Source organism: Perca flavescens, chromosome 19, assembly GCF_004354835.1.
Source record: "Perca flavescens isolate YP-PL-M2 chromosome 19, PFLA_1.0, whole genome shotgun sequence".
NCBI classification, from domain to species: domain Eukaryota; kingdom Metazoa; phylum Chordata; class Actinopteri; order Perciformes; family Percidae; genus Perca; species Perca flavescens.
The window spans coordinates 5605526-5622138 of record NC_041349.1 but is presented as its reverse complement, the minus strand read 5'-3'; the positions used below and the strand labels follow the sequence as shown (position 1 = coordinate 5622138).

Below are 16613 nucleotides of genomic sequence, written 5' to 3'. Positions count from 1 at the left end.
GCAGTAATTCTATTGTCTTAAATCAACAAGGTCATTATTGCGCTATACTACCACCTACTGATACAGAATGGTATTTCATTTCTCTGCCAGTCATCATATAGCAGGCACTGATGCGCAACAATGGTTGAAAATCACTGCTCTGGAGAACAGAGAGAAGCTGCTGTGCTGCCCCCTGCTGGCTGTCTGACTGCATGATTGGCATCTGCATTTATTAACACTAGACTTTTTAATATTTATGCGTGTGTGTGTGTGTGTGTGTGTGTGTGTGTGTGTGTGTGTGTGTGTGTGTGTGTGTGTGTGTGTGTGTGTGTGTGTGTGTGTGTGGTTGTGTGTGTGTGTGTGTGTGTGGGTGTGTGTATGTGTGTGTGTGCATCAGTACCCTAACCTTACCCCCAGTGTTAAAAAGGTAACATCCATCTGAACCCTCCTGTTGTCCTTAACAGATGTAGATACATTTAAGGGATACCTTAAATGTATTCACATAGAGGGTTAATTAGCTTGTGACCCACCCACCCAGCACGCTAGCTGAACCAAATCAAACACACCTGCTGCCATGTTACTTCACCAACAGGAGCATGCTGGTTGTGGCTAACATGCTAAATGCTAACATCCTGATGGATGATCCTCCACTTCAGGTTCAGACCGGTGAGTTCAACAACACACTCTCTGGGATGATTGGTACTGTTCAGATGAAGGTTGCTAGGAAACATAGCTGTGTGTGTGTGTTGCCATGCATGTCTGAGTTTTGTCTCTTTTCTGTTTTCTGCCGCAGAGTGTTTCTGAAATGTATTACCTGTTGGTTTGGATGCTCTGTGGTTAGATGTCATGTGTGTTGACATGTTAATGCACTTTATGTAGTCGCATAAACACAGTAGAGTTACTGTAATATAGTGACAGTTGAATGAACAAAAATACATGAATCAAACTTGACTAACACAAACTCTCAGCTGTTCCCAGCTGAACTGAGCATGTGTAAAGAAAGAGAAGGTGATGTGCTGCCACCTGCTGGCTGTCTGACTCAACTGATTTGATGCTTTCATCCAAAGGGATTTTTACAATGTGCATTTCTTTGAAAAATATAACCAATGGGTTAGCTATTTGGCCTCTAAAATGTCAGAAAACGGTGAAAAACGTGGATCAGTGTTTCCCAAAAAGCCCAAGATGATGTCCTCAAATGTCTTGTTCTGTCCAAAACTCAAAGATATTCAGTTTACTGTCACAGAGGAGAGAAGAAACTAGAAACATATTCACATTTCACAAGATGACATCAGAGAAGTTTCACTGTTTTCATCAAAATGACTTAAACTGATTAATTGATTATCAAAGTAGTTGACAATTAATGTAATAGTTACAGCTAATCGATTCATCAGCGCCATTTAAATGATCCAGCTGTCCCAGGTGATCAGAATGTAGCTGAAAAACAGGACCTGAGGGTTTCTGTCACATTTGAACTTTAAAAAAAAGACATTTATAGATTGAATCTTCACCGACTGCAGAATCAAAACTCAGATGCCCTGATTCTAGCTGTTTGTGATTGGTGTAAAAGTTTCCAACCACTGGCTGAGGTTGCAGCTGTTTATAGTCTGTGGTGTGTTTGTTTAGTTATTGGTATCTGCTGAAGAGAAGTGTTAACCAGAACAAATGTTCCATCTGTCAGAGATGTGAAACCCACAGAACCACATGAGGAAAACAACCGGTGACACCAGAGTTTATTGATCTAGCACAGAAACAAGCTCAAATACAATATATATATATCACTAAATAGTTATCATTAGACTCTGTTCAGTAGATATTTGTTGGTTTGTCCACCGTTATGAACCAGTTAAATAGGAACAAATTACTTAAATAAGAAGCATATCTTTGAATGAAAAACATCTAAAGAATGCAAACGTGCTCTAAATTTGAGTTGTTTGTCTCTTTATGAGTCTCATTTAGCTTTAATTAGAAATCAAACAGAAGAATGTGGCAATGTGTGAGGGTCTCTGGGGACCAGTGATTGGCCGGCTGGACTCCACTGGTTGGACTGGTGTGATGGTATTCAGGTGTTCCTCAGTGAGGAGTAGAGGACCTCTGGCTCTGCTGGAGACTCTGAACACAAACAGTTCAGACAATATGAGAAACCGACTTCGTCAGCCAAGCCAAGTTCCTCGTCTCCCAGAAAATTACAGTTCCATACAATAACATTTTTCAATTACATCTTGAGGGGAACGTATTTTGACCAGCATCCCTTTTTAAAACCGCATTTGAAACAAAACTACTAATATGTTTAGAAAAAGATGATGGTTAGGATTAAATTCATGTTTGTTACATCATCGTTGACATCTGGTTTCACACGTAACGAACAGCCGTCTCCTGCGTGAAAGTCCAGTGTTTGTCTGACTCCTGCGTCTAGCTAACTACATCGCTATGCAGACTTTTTTTCCTACGCCAAAAAGAAACCCAATCTGGGACAAAATATGTTTCCATTCTGAATGCAGAGGTCATTGTATGGGTACTCAGGTTAGGGTTAAATTCAAGAGCAACTGGACTTGGTAAAAGGTTCTCAAAGACATTTCATCTGTCATTAGAGAAACTTTTTAATTCTGACTAAACGGTAGTGAAACCCAGATATTTAACTTCAGCGTGGTCATTGAATTGAATTGAATTGAATTGAAATTGAATTGAAAAAACTTTATTAATCCCGATAGGGAAACTGGTTTGCCACCAACCATACAGCAATCGAACACAATACACAACTAAAAAACAAATAAACAAACAAATAATTCTGGACTAGTAGACCAATAGACCGTGATAAGGAGACAATAAATAAATAAATAAATTATAAAAGACAAAAATAATATCCAACGGTTAACAGTGTAGGTTATAAAATCTAACCGCATTGTCAAGATGATCGATACCGCTTTGTTCGTTAGTGCTCCTGGCTGTTGTGACGCAGCGTTGGAGACACGTGAGGACAGCGAAGATGTATGACTTCTGTTCCCCAAATTAGTGTCCTTTATCATTCAGATGTAAGTAAACTGTTGAGTCTTGACCTGAGGTGCTGGTCCTTCTGTGTTGGGCCATGCATTTGTGTAATGGTTGTTTTATTCCCCTAATAAACATATAAATGTGCATTCCTCACTGAATTGGACAGCATATATTAACTTTCTTTTCTTGTGTTTGGGTGTGCAGTCTTTAGGGTGGATTGTTAAGACAGATACTGGTCCATGCTAAGGACGACACAGGACACATGGTTTGACAGAGGTTAATGGTCCGTTCATGCCACCTGGGAATATCAGGGACCCCCCCTCATTACGTTGTTTTTCCAACTGCCAGCGTTCACATGGTTGGGAAGCGTGTTCTTCTTTTCTGTGATATCGGCATTTGGCATAACAACTTGTTGCATTACTGCCACCAACTGTTGGGCGTAGCCTATAGAGCATCAGGTGTGTGAAAATATGGAGGCCACAATAACAAAGGACACCCCAAAGCTCTTCAATTACACATTACTTTCCTTACTACAGTTTTTTACAAGAGCGCAAAACATAGGCCTACTTGACTTTAATTGGTTTACTTGTTACTGGCAATAGCACACAACTTTTATAACTAATTTAAGTTCCTCTTTTGAAACCAATGGACGACTACAACCTAAATCGATAGGACTTTGTGGACGTCGGCAAAATATATTACATACATGTGTGAATTTTCTATATTTAGGAAAAGTTTCTAATCATTCAACACATTTGAACAATCGTACGTCAGTTGTCAACAACGCGTCACCAACTGGGAAACTCTATCAGCAAAATCTAGCCCCAGTTTCCCACCTCTGATTCCCACAGGAAGTGATGTGAATGATGATGTTTTTACTGGGAAAAATGGGTTCAGTCAGAACTGAGAAGTCTCTGAGATGAGAAACGAAACGTCTTTGAATCAACTTAAACAAATCCAGTTATCTGTGATTTTAACCCTTCCCTGGATAACTATGACCTGGATGACTGAGAACCTTAGATACATGTTGTATGAGAACTTTATTTTTAGGAAACAGGGCTGCACATTACTCATATCCCTTAAAGGAATAGTTTATCACTTTGGTGATACATGTATTCAGTACAGAGCTGGATGTGGTTAGCTTAGCATAAAGACAGGACACTGGCTCAGTTCAAAGTTCAGAAATAAAGAGCAGCTGTACCTCTCAGTTTGATTTGATCACTATTTGTCCATAGCTGACGTCTCACTGCTGAGTAGACTGCAGGCGAATCTCTCTCTGGAAAATAAAATAAAATGCATAGAGATTACATTACTGCAGGTACTGAGAAACAGTTTTTCAACCTGCTGAACAAAGAGAGCATTTTCTGACAGGAAACTGTATGACCACAAAGCTGCTTGCATCGATTTAAAAGAAAAGCTTGTAGTTTTCACCACAACAGACAAACACCACACTGTCAGCTATAGCAGAGACTGTAGAAAGAAACCTCATCAACGTCATATCATAGTTTACTGTAATCAACAGGAGGAAGTTGCTGCTGTGGTTTTACATTTCCAACATACACTGTCCTGCTGCCACAATCACTCACTAGAGCTTCAATCATGATTAGTCTGCTGCTGAAAATGGTCCCAATCAAAGTCACTATTTTCTATTTTCTTTTACAGTTAACAGCTTAACGTTTCTGTGTTTTCTAACAGGCGTTTCTAGTGATTGAGACAAAGAAGACCAAACATACCTCTCGTCCTGCTAGATTGGATGTCTGTGATCACTATTAGTCTATTACCGGTGTCCTCTGGCCGTCTCACCGCTGAGTAAACTGCAGCTGAATCACTCTCTGGAAAATGAAATGCATACACATGACTTTAGTGCAGATACTACAACTGATAAACCTAACCCTAACATCACGGACATTAAGTAATTAAACCTAACCAATTAACGTTAGTTTTGTGTGAATTCACAATGGGACTCCTAGAGCGTTAAAAAGTGATGCCAAGGGTGTAAGACCAAGATACCGCCAAGTGTTACCATGTGATTAGGTTAAAATCAAAGGCAACTGGACTTGATAAAAGGTTCTTTCATTCGATTCATTGTGGATAACAGAGGCCAAGTCTATGTCCAGTGTTGGCATAAACACATGAGGCCAAACATGAGCGTTTGTTAAGTTTCCTGGGGAGAAATGAAATTACATATTTGTAAGTGGGCAATAATTGGTGTCCTTGAACTCCTCCCCTGTTAAGCACCCCTTTCAAACCATCCGTCCTCTCTGTCTAATATGTGTACGTTTTGGTCCTCAAAAGAGTGTCCTTTATCCTTCAGATGTAAGTAAACTACTTAGTCTTGACTTGAGATGTGGGTCTTTCTGTGTTGGGCCATGCATACATACAGAAGGGCCAACGTTCCCATTTGGCCTCGTGTAACAATTTGCAGCAACAGTCCTTTAAACTTGGTCTCAGTTGTCTTCAACGACCATAATTACTGTTGTTACAACAGCCAGGAGCACTAAGCTACAAAGCAGTATTGATCATGTTGACAACGACCCCACAGAGGTTAAGTAACTGGGTTTCCCTTCAGTTCTGTCAGAATTGATAAAGTCTCTCGAATGAGAGATGAAACGACTCCACGAGCCTTTAACCAATTCCAGTTTCCCTTGATTTCAACCTTATAACTATGGATAACTCTGACCTAGTTAGTGAAAACATTCACAGACATTTAAAAAGGCTGATTACGGCCTCCTATCCTACTAGTAGGTGTAGCGGGCTCCTTCTAACCCATATGAGTCGTAACCACTGATGATGCCCATTCAAGGGGGTGTTGACAGAGCGAAATAGGTGCTTAGCACAGAGCTGCTAGCTTTTAACAAGATGTTCACTACATTATTAATGTCACACAAACTACAACATTATTAGTTAACCATATATTCATTAAGTTAATGGAATATCTGGCTCAAACCAATTCCCTCAATATGTAGATATGTTGTATGTGATCAGAGTCAACAAAGTTACGGAAATCTGAACATTTATAATGTATTCATATTATTTCTTTGTTGTATAATCAGCCCTGCAGTGAAAGGTGTGCAGACCCACACTCGACTGAAGTGTTTGCATGAGAAACAGGAAACTAGACAACCACAGAGCTGTAAGAGCTGTTAGCTTCTGGTAACCACAGGCTACAAAACACCCAGAGTCTAATGCAAAGTCTGACACACATGATCATCCACTAAAATAGACCATACTGAGTGAAAGTTGTGGACTAAAAACATATCAATATCCTTTTGTTTTTATAGAAAAAGCTCTTTTTCCTACGAGATACACATATCCTCGTTTCTATATTGTTGTGAGGACTGATATGAGTTAAAGATCTTGATAGGGCATATAGAAAAAAGAGCTTTTTCTATTAAAAAAAGGATAATGATATGTTTTTAGTCCACAACTTTCACTCAGTATGGTCTATTTTACTTCCTGAAAGTCCCCTGATAAGAAAAAAAACATCTTTACCTCTGCTCTGTCTGATTGGCTGTTGCAGGTTAGGCGTCATTTGGACATCACTGTATATGACAACATCTGTGATGTCCTCATCTCTAACTTCTACTTGAGCATCTGAAATGAACACAAAATTAAATCAATTCAAAGCTGTTGTAGGCAGTTTATTTTTTCCATAACAATCTTTCATTATATTGTACTTTTAAGTGATCTTCGAGAGAAAATAGATTTCTGTATCCCCTCTCGGCCCCTTTTTTCAAGCTTTTGTGAATCTATCCTGCGACTAAACGAGAGTCTAACATCAAAAGAAATAAAACGTGTCATTATCGCCGCAGGGTTTCAGAGATGAAGAGAAAATGCTACTAATAGGTTAGCCTTCTGCTAACCAAAGCTCATGGCAAGGTCAAGTTCATCTTTATGTAGCTAGATACCTTGAACGGCAGCTGGATTATAACAATATCACGCGAGAACTGAGAGATCACACACATGTAAGCCTTATCTTGTTAGTTCAAGAAATGTGTTTGTGTCCAAACCAACCATCTGTGATATGATGAAAGGCTTTTTAAATGCAACATAACTGTAGCATAATTAAAAAAATTCCATATCTAACCTTTCCGTTTCCTACGGATGCATCGTCTCACCAGTAGAACCAGCAGGACCAGTAGAGCCAACACAATCAGAACCCCGACTGAAATGGACCACAACACGGAGGGAGGGAGAGAGTTGGATGTAGGAGGACTTGTAGTCGTGGGTTTCTCTAAAATGAACAATAAATAGAATCAAAAGCACTAAACCAAAAATAAATTACACATTCAGTCATTATACTGTCCTTTTTGTCATTTATTAGTAGTTGTAGTACTCAAGATCAGTCTTGGTCTAAAGACCACTTATTGAAGGTCTCGGTCTCGTCTCAGAATCGACCGCATTTTTAGTCAGTCTCGTCTCAGATGAGGAGGACTCTGGATTTTATTTCAAGACCGGTCAAGAACAGATCTGCAGGGGTATCACTAAATTGCCTGTGCATTGTCTGATTTAAGTTATTTGCAAAACACCTAAATAAAAAAAACACAGCAGAGTTTAATTTCTGCGATGTACCGCTGACTGAGCCAGATGGAACCCCCTCAAATTTGTATCATCACTTAGGAAGGGAGCGAAGGTGAAAACATCAAATATGAAATGTGTGTTAGTTGAATAATGACCTTTAACTTCCACACGTGTGACAGAGACCCAGCTGGATGGAGACTCTCCAGCACTGCTGATGTTGCACTTGTAGAGGCCTTCATCAGACCTGGAAACATGGTGGATGGTCATGTGACCTGCAGGCTCAGTCCTGATGAAGGAGTCATCTTTATAGAAACCAGCTGGGAGGTTGGAGGACCTCTTTGTTTTACAGGTCAGAGTGAGGTCTTCTCCCTCCATCACAGGGAGGACAGGACTCTGCAGGATCACTGGTCCACCTCAACACAGAGACAAACTACAGCATGTCATCCATTCACACACAGCTTCATCAATACTGACTCCACAGTCTGATCTTACCAGGGACGGTGATGGTGATGATGTTACTGGTTGCTCCCTCTCTGGACTCACACCAGTAAACTCCACTGTCCCCTGGGTCCATGCCGCCGATGTTACAGGAAGAACCAGCAGGTCTTCCCCAGTCATCTCCACACTGAGTCCTGGTTTCTCTGGTTGTGTTCCTCCTCAGAGTCCATCCAGCAGAGCTGTCGTCCTCCTCACAGCTCAGAGAGACAGATTCATCTTTAAACATCTGAGATCTGCTGGGACTCACAGTCAGAGAGGCTGGAGGGAGGGATTCATTGTTGTTTGAGCAAAACTAAATTAATTTTCATTGTCACAAACAATAAAAAGCATAAAGTTGACACTTTCACCCTTTTGCCTGCAGATGTGGTTTGGTGGTATGTGCAAAGCCACTGGTAAAGAGACTGCAAAGATTGGGCTCTTAAAAATAATGTGTTCTTTCTTTGTCAGCTAATGACATCATAAACATTACAGTTGAACTATTTGCGACCTTAGCACACTACTGCTTGATTCGATCACACAGTTGTCCCTGGGGGGAAAAATACATGGAAAAATAGTTGTTTTACTTGTTAGCCAGCAGCGAGTTTCAACTTAAAAAGATATTTTTGTGATCACCAAAGTGTTTGTATGTTTTTTTTTTGGCAATTTAGCTGACGTTAGCAGGAAGACAATTAGGATTCTTTTTTTCAGAGACTGTGCCTCTGTGGCTCTTGTTTCTCAGGCTGTGGTCCTTATATATATATATATATATATATATATATAAAGAGCCCATACAATCCGCCCGTACCAGATAGGTATGTTTTGAACGGCACTGCACTAGTTTCTTTAAATATGGGGCAAATCTTTAATGTGAAAACTTTCTAATTTTGTGCGTGATATTTTGTACGAGGACGTATTTTCATTATTACAACTCCAGAACAATCACAAATATAAACCCTAATTCTCACATTTTTAGACATTCATAAAATAATTTTACTAACCTGGATTTGTTTTGCAGTGAAGTCGACACCAAAGACAAATTACACTCAGGTTGATTTGAGCTTAATTAAGTTAAGACATTAACTAAATCAAGAGAATTACTTACAGAGCAGAAGAGATGTGTGCTTCATTCTCCCTCTCGGTGACATGACCACAACACTTTGATTTGTCTCTGTCAGAAGAGTTAAACCCTCCCACTTCCTCTTCTCCTTGAGTTTATTGGCTGTGTCGTTTGCTCTCAATTAGTTGACAGGAAAGACCAGAGATTTTCCATCTGGTATTACAAGAAAGCAACAAGTGCAACACATGCAAATGATTATACTGAGACAGGTGAGTTCCCAACAGTCCAGCAGGGTTATTAATGATGTTAAGTTGCTAAGTCTGCATGCATGAGAGGAAGTAACCAGTGGCGGTCGGCCTATTGAGGGCACCTCACCTCTCGCTCTATGACACACACACACACACACACACACACACACAGTCGTAGTCTGATGTATTGTAGTGGGTGTACTGTACCACATGTATGTATATATATTTTCCTGGCTCAGAATTGGCCTTTTGGGGGGGGGCATATCAACGTGTAGGGTCTAGGTGTCCTCCCACAGGGTTATTTTGAGCGTCAAACACTTAATTTCCTGCATTCTGATACACTTTTATGCACCAATTAATCGTTGGAATACCTTTATTTATCCTATGAGAAGGAAGACACAGATGACATTCCAAATATATCCAAACTATAATGGAATGTAACGCAGTAAGGGGGCTTTCACATCAAGGACCTGATGACCCCAAAGCAACGAGGACAAAATAAAATGGGCTACTTATATTTGTCTTAAATGTGCGGTGAAGGTAGGATACTGGTGTTAGTGTAGGCGGAGCATTTGGGCCCGGTTGCTACGCACACAAACTACACACTACGCACTACACTCAGCGGGTTGATGAAAGATGAGAAAAGTCTCTCTGCATGTTCTGCAGTGTTTTCAAATTACTCAACCCCGTATTCGTGATTCAAATCTCAGAAGTGAAAGTTCATCACTAAACAATGTTTTTGCGTATCATTGCACATTTTGAAGTGGGTTTATGGATATCCTGGAGCTTTCTACCTGAAGATAATGTAGACTACACCACTGCCCCCCCCCCACCCCTTATAAACACTCATGCACGAAGTGGGAGAAGCACAGGGAGGTTTTTAATGCCAATTGATTGATCTTTGTGACGGTAAGCAAATCCTCAATCGACTATTCTTCTAGCAGATATGTGTACTAACTAGGGCTGGATGATATGACAATAATCACAGCTCTCTGAATGCGCCACATGACCACGGGACCCCAGCAGTTTTTTAATGTATGACAAAAGTGTTGTATTTTCCTTGTTTTAAAGGCTGCGTTACTGTAAGGTGATGTCATTTTCAGAACTTACCAGTGAGTCCGCGCATTTGTATTATTTTTTTTATTTTTTCCTTAGTTATTATATTATTATTACTGATGTTTTATAATCAAAATCTCATTCTGTAATAATTTTTGTGAAAGCACCAATTGTTGAGCTTACTTTACCAACCAATAAAACATCATGTCAGAATGGACAGCTGATAACAACACACAGGCCAAACACAAACAGACATACAGTCACGGAATGGAAATTTCAAAAGGAGAAAATACTAGCATTAGCATTGTTGTCAGAAAAGACAGTATTTCAACTTGGCATGTTTCCTTAATATCTGATTACACATTGGGGTCATTTTGGGATTTATAACCATCAATATATTACATTATTGCACCTATAACAAACAGAAGACAAAAAACGCACACAGGTGTGAAAGATTTTTTCTTGCCCTGCGAGGGCAACTGAGTTCCTACTAATTCAAGCTTTATTACTTTAGGTATTCAGATATATTTTAGATTCATTCACCAGTGGGTGGCGCTTGACTAGCTCTGGTTAGCAGCACTTGGCATATCACTTTTCAAACCAGGCGCCTTTTTTGAAAGTAAAGGTGGCCTCACCTCCTTCCTCTTCTACTCTGCCTCTGATGGGCTGGCATTCTTCAGTTGGGATTGGTGGTTTAGGCTTAGAATACCAGGGTAAGCCAATCAGAGGCAGAGTAGGGCGGAACATGTCTTCACCAGCCCTCATCTTCTCTCCTTCTTCTTTCTGCTCCTCCCAGCTCTTGGTATTTTTCCATTACAGCATTTATTACCTACAGCAGTGTCTCTGTCATCATGGCTGGATTCAGATGTGCTTTATTTACATTATTATGGATATTTTCTCTGGCTGGAGAAGGTGAGCTGTTTGTCTTTGTGTTAGTGGGAGTACTACTTCTAAATGATTACATGAAAGTAATAAAGACAGATGCTGTTTGAATAACTTTATACGTGTTTCTTTTCTAATAACTTTGTTAATTTTATATATATATATATATATATATATATCTAAGAATTAATTTGTTAATTTTTATGTTTGTGTCTCAACGAACCATGATTGATTGATACAATTATTCTTTATTTCCCTGTCATACATCCTGCACATACACTTATTCGTACTATTCTTATAATGTTACCACACTGCACATAGCTGTACATACTGTACATATCTGTCTATATGGTTCATACAGAATATCCATATTTATTCTGTTTTTCTTATTATATATTCGGTTAATACATTGCATATATCTATATCTATATTATTCTTACTACTAGTATAATGTCACTGCTACATTGCACATATCTGTACATGTTGTTCATACAGCTTTCATATTACAAAGCCATATTTATTCTGCATGTCCTGTCCTGCCTGTGCACAACCTGTCTATACTTGAATATCGCATTCCACTTTTATGCTCTTTTTGCAGTTCTGGTTGGAGGCAATCTGCATTTTGCTATCTTTGAACTTGTACACTACACAATGACAATAAAGGTAAATCTAAAAAAATGCACACAAAGCGCCAAACCCTTATGGTTTTATAAGACACTAAAGTGTACTTGCAGTGTTCAAACATTTCACAAAATATCCGGTTGTTCTGCAGCTCGTTCTTGAACAAAGAAATATGTCTTCTCTTCCGAGCATGACAAATAAAACCTGCTACCATAACTCTAACTTTTCATCCAGCCAAATCTCATCCCATCTCATCACAAATATAAGTGATTTTAGTAAAAAAAAAGGTCTCTTAAGTCCTCATAAACAGGACAATAAAACAAAAAATGAACCTCATTCTCAATTTCAGTCAGTTTACATAATTGCAGTCTGTTCGCTCTGAAGCAGCTTTAAACCATCTCTGGCTTAATAATGCTCCAGAGCGTGCACACAGGGATGTTTTGGGAGGGTGTGATATTATAAGAATAAAGTCACAATATCTCAAGATTAAATCCATCTGCCCTATAGTCTGCTGTGCATTACGTTGTTGAGACAAAGTTTAGGGAAGCGGCTGCATGCTGCTCTACATCAGAGGTGGCATGTCTGCAGCAGACACACACACGGAAGAGATAAAACGGGGCTCCTACACTGACTGTGGAAGCCATGTTGCTCATATCTATTTACAGAGAGTAGGCACAAAGCAACGGACAGGTCTGTTTCAGAGCAATAGGCTCTTTGGAGACCAGTGTTGCAAGTTACTTCCAAAATGTAATACATTATAGATTACTAGTTACTGTCATTTGAGAGTAATTAGTTATATTACAATATTACTGTCTCTGAATTGTAATGCGTTACACTACTTTTGAGTTACTTTCACCAAAATAACAGCGGAAGTTTGACTTTGCAGCTAGCTTGTGAATTTCACCACTGGATCAATAAAGTCTCATCTTTATCCACTTTAATACATCACAGATTATTCAGAAAATTTGGTATACTTAATATGAATATGCAAAGTAACTAAAGCTATAAAAAAATAGATAAGTAAAACGTACAACATACAAGTAGGAGAAAATGAAAATACTCAATTAAAAGTACCTTACAGTTGTAGTGAAGTACGGCATTGTTGTAAAATGTTTGTTTAAAGCACTTGAATAAGAAATTCATGTTGTTTAGTTTAAAACTATGGTCAATTATAGTGTGATTTAAACTCACTATTTACATTATTTACAGTACTTGATTTACAGCTGATATGTGAAAAGACACACAACCTTATAGTTGTTTAACAGTAATTTAGTTTTACTACAAACCGTCACGGGAAGTGCTTTTATTTTGAAGTAGCATACACGGAAGTTGTCTGTTGTGTACCTTGTGTACTCTTGCTAGCTTACTGAGATGTAACTGTTATGCATGTTGTTGATGCAACAAGGATGCAACATGTCCGTCAAGCTAAGTCGCCCACTTTCTTGTTTGTAAAACTGCATCTGTAATAATTATTACCGTTCATGACAGAAACATATTGAACAGTAAATTGAACAGTTGCGTTAAAATGCGTTGTAACTCGCGTTACTGAGAGTGTAACGGGTAATAATATTACCGAAATTTAATGAGTAATGCGTTATATTACTGCGATACATTACTGTAATTGCGTTACTTTTGTAACACTGTTGGAGACAAGAAATAGAGCGATTGAGACATGCAATTATGACAAACTATCAACAGATGCAAGACGTCTGCTGTGAAAAAAGATGGCAACTACAAAGCATTATTATTGCAGCACACATACCCAGGAAAAAGGGAAAATCCAACATCTCTTTCTTAAGGCCTGATAATTGAAGCATTTACTCGAATACAACAACATCATATGATAAGTAAGACATCCATAAATCTGAGAAAACCAACTTTAATGATGAGCCTCTAAACAATATTATGCAATACAGGAAATAAATCAGAGGCCAATTAATAATATGTATCATATGTATATAGCAAAAAAAGAAATTCTGCGCAGACTGAACAGTCGGCTGACCAGTCGCCCTCGTTCAGGGAATCACAGATTTTAGGCTACAACTGAGCTGAGCCTGTCGTCATTTATCCTGTTCCATCGCAAAAATCAGGTTTGCAAAAGTAATAAGGTTTGAGCAATAAACGATTTCACAAAAATCACAATGATAAGGACTTTATTTTTCAGGTGTGCTGTGTCTCTGACTTCTAAACGTCACTATCAGCCACACAACATGTGTTCTGTACAGAATAAGCCTTTAAATCAGACAAATGGCGACTAAAATCCCTCTAATTCAAACTAAAAGTTTATAGAAAAACGTCAACATGTTGAGTCGATTCGGAACCAATCAGCTGTTAGAGCAGCTGAGAGGACGGCGATTCCCATCATGCACTGGGTCCGCCTGGGTCATGCAGTCGGTGAAAAGCAACTGCGCTGCCTGCGTCTCAAATCCGTGCCCGCCTTGATCTCGTGAGGTTATCGTTGCCCACGTGTGCATGACGTCAGAGCAAGTCGGGATCAAGTCGGACACAAATCTACCCAGCATGCATTGGGCGGCGATCGCAGGTGATCGATTCTGCGCAGACCTGGCTCATCTCGAACGAGCCTAATATGACGATGAGAAGACAGGGCAGTGGAGGCTGGCTTTAGGCGGCCCGCCCAATCAGAATTAAGAAATGGTACTGGTGTTTTCTGTGCTATTTTTTTCCATTGGCTGAACACATTTTCTTAACTTTTGCTTCTTTCCAGTACTGTTCATCGTAAACTTGTTGATGCACCGAAGGCTCACTTTTTGATAATTTAAAAATCTAGCTCGATCGTTTGTGGATGACATTCTGAAGATTCAGTGAGCGGTTAGGTTTATTTGATTTTACAGTTTTTGAGAAAAACAGTGACAGACTTCAAAATTCCTGTAAGCCCAAAGCATCTGAACATGTCTGCTCAGTTGGGCCTTCATTTTTGGTAAAAGTTGCAATGTGCAGCGTTGTTATGAATTTTCAAAGTTTTTAAACTTTAGAGCGCTGCTGTAACACTACCATGAGAACAATTAGCCCACAAAACAGCTGATGAAGTTTAGCATGTGCATCCTCATTGCCTTCATGTTATGAAGATATGAAAATAAACTGCCTACAATAAAAATATATCACTGACTTTTGCTTGCTGCTTTTCTCAGACCCACAACAGTTGATAGTGAAGCCCGGACAGGATGTCACTCTTCAGTGTCAGGCTCCCAGAGATGCTGACATCAGTAGGTTGACGTGGCGCAGACCTGACCTGGGGTCAGATTATGTCTTCTTCTTCAGAGATGGCCGCCCGAATGTAAACTTCCAGCATTCATCGTATCGTGGTCGAGTGCAGCTGAGTGTTCCCGAGATGAAGGACGGAAATGTTTCTATTGTTCTGAAGAACGTCACCTTCAACGACACCGGGACGTACCAGTGTCAAATTTTAACCAGCGGGGGAGACGGAGCTAAACTCATCAACACCAAGACCCTGAATGTCACGGACTCAGGTCAGTTTTGTAGAGTTGAGCCTGTGTGTTAATGTCAAGTTATTAAGTTATTCTTCTCCTGACAGCTGATTCCTCACAACTCGTTCTGCTCCGCAGGTCACACAGATGGACGCACCGGGGTAGGAAGAGAAACTGATGGAGGAGACAAGGATGGAGGAAGCAAGAATGGAGGAAGCAAGGATTTAAGACTTGCAAATGATCTGGGAATGGTTGTTGTTATTGCTGTTTTATTGTTGTTTGACTAATCCTTAAAAAACGTAAAAAGTAAGTGGTAGGGCTTTTTCATATTCATAGTCCAAGCTAGAGTGAGAGATGCCCTGCCCTGTAATCAGACACAACATAATGGTATTGAATGTGGTTTGAAGCATATTTTAGCTTTGCACCTCCCCCCCACCATCTTAATAAGTGTGCTTTATGAATCCTGCGGAGGCTCCAGGCAGAGTGTTCTCCATCACCTACATAAGTGGCCTGAAGTTTATACTTTTGCGTTGGTTTGTGCGTCGATCGAATTAAGTGAATAGCAGGCCCTGCATATGTGTGTGTGTGGCTGGTAGAGTGACTGAGAAAGTGACTGTGATTATCTTCAGAGTGAGTAGCGACTCTACAGTCATAGTGAGAGAAACAAAGAGTCTCCCCTGTGCTTTCTGACCACAGTGGGAAATGTGGAGCAGGACAAGTTAACCCTCTCCTTGATTTCATGTTGTTTCGGGGGAAGGAGAACCAGGAAACGGCCGAGAGACGTGCGTAGCTGCGTCATTTTTTGACAGGTGCACGCCAGGCTACGGCATAGGGTCAGTATCTCCACGTACCTACGTATGTAACCACAGATTAGATTTAACTTCAAGCAGTGCTTGCTGCGTTGGCGGGTAGAAACCGACTGAAGGTGCTTACACATCCGGACATCGGTCCGAGTTGGGCCTCGGCCACCACTGTTTAAATGTGTTTGCGTCAATGGGTGACTTGTGACTCTGGTGTGTAAAATGCTTAGAGTCATCGTTTACACAAGCAAAGCGGTATCTAAATGGATCAACATAATTCATTTTCATCTCACCTGATCATTCAGGTATACAGGTAATACACATGAGCTGTCAAAACCGGCCAAACATGACGTCAAAATGTTTCTTCTAAAAGACCACAGATGTTCGAAATATCTATCTAATCTATTTTTGCACACTATGTGCATGAGGGCAAGCGTACAACGACATGCATTACTACTTTTTTCAACATAAACATGCCTTTTAAAGATCTACATTATTATTATTTGACATCTCTTTCTCTGCACCGTGGTTGGTTCTA

General features: G+C 39.8%; 2 protein-coding genes across 2 annotated transcripts; one reads left to right on the top strand and one right to left on the bottom strand.

The window, feature by feature from the left end:
* Window positions 1-1735: 1735 nt before the first annotated feature.
* LOC114574078 (low affinity immunoglobulin gamma Fc region receptor II-like) lies at window positions 1736-8248 on the bottom strand. Its single transcript, XM_028606391.1, has 7 exons — window positions 7981-8248; window positions 7644-7901; window positions 7055-7201; window positions 6460-6561; window positions 4701-4799; window positions 4169-4243; window positions 1736-2088 (listed from the first exon to the last, which is right to left on the bottom strand). Exons 1-7 carry the CDS (start codon window positions 8210-8212, stop codon window positions 2039-2041), a joined length of 963 nt encoding a protein of 320 aa, XP_028462192.1. The 5' UTR covers window positions 8213-8248; the 3' UTR covers window positions 1736-2038.
* Window positions 8249-11137: 2889 nt separating this feature from the next.
* On the top strand, window positions 11138-15968 carry LOC114545270 (butyrophilin subfamily 2 member A1-like). The gene is made up of 3 exons (XM_028563563.1): window positions 11138-11238; window positions 14979-15317; window positions 15414-15968. The coding sequence occupies exons 1-3, from the start codon at window positions 11178-11180 to the stop codon at window positions 15560-15562; spliced, it is 549 nt and encodes a 182-aa protein (XP_028419364.1). The 5' UTR covers window positions 11138-11177; the 3' UTR covers window positions 15563-15968.
* The last annotated feature ends 645 nt before the right edge of the window (window positions 15969-16613 follow it).

Coding starts and splice junctions, on each gene's coding strand:
- LOC114574078 (XM_028606391.1), bottom strand. CDS start 8,212: ATGTTTAAAGATGAATCTGTCTCTCTGAGCTGTGAGGAGGACGACAGC. Junction 6,562..7,054: donor CATCCGTAGGAAACGGAAAG/GTTAGATATGGA, acceptor TGTTCATTTCAG/ATGCTCAAGTAGAAGTTAGA. Junction 2,089..4,168: donor TGATCAAATCAAACTGAGAG/GTACAGCTGCTC, acceptor GTTTGTGTTCAG/AGTCTCCAGCAGAGCCAGAG.
- LOC114545270 (XM_028563563.1), top strand. CDS start 11,178: ATGGCTGGATTCAGATGTGCTTTATTTACATTATTATGGATATTTTCT. Junction 11,239..14,978: donor ATTTTCTCTGGCTGGAGAAG/GTGAGCTGTTTG, acceptor TGCTTTTCTCAG/ACCCACAACAGTTGATAGTG. Junction 15,318..15,413: donor CCTGAATGTCACGGACTCAG/GTCAGTTTTGTA, acceptor TCTGCTCCGCAG/GTCACACAGATGGACGCACC.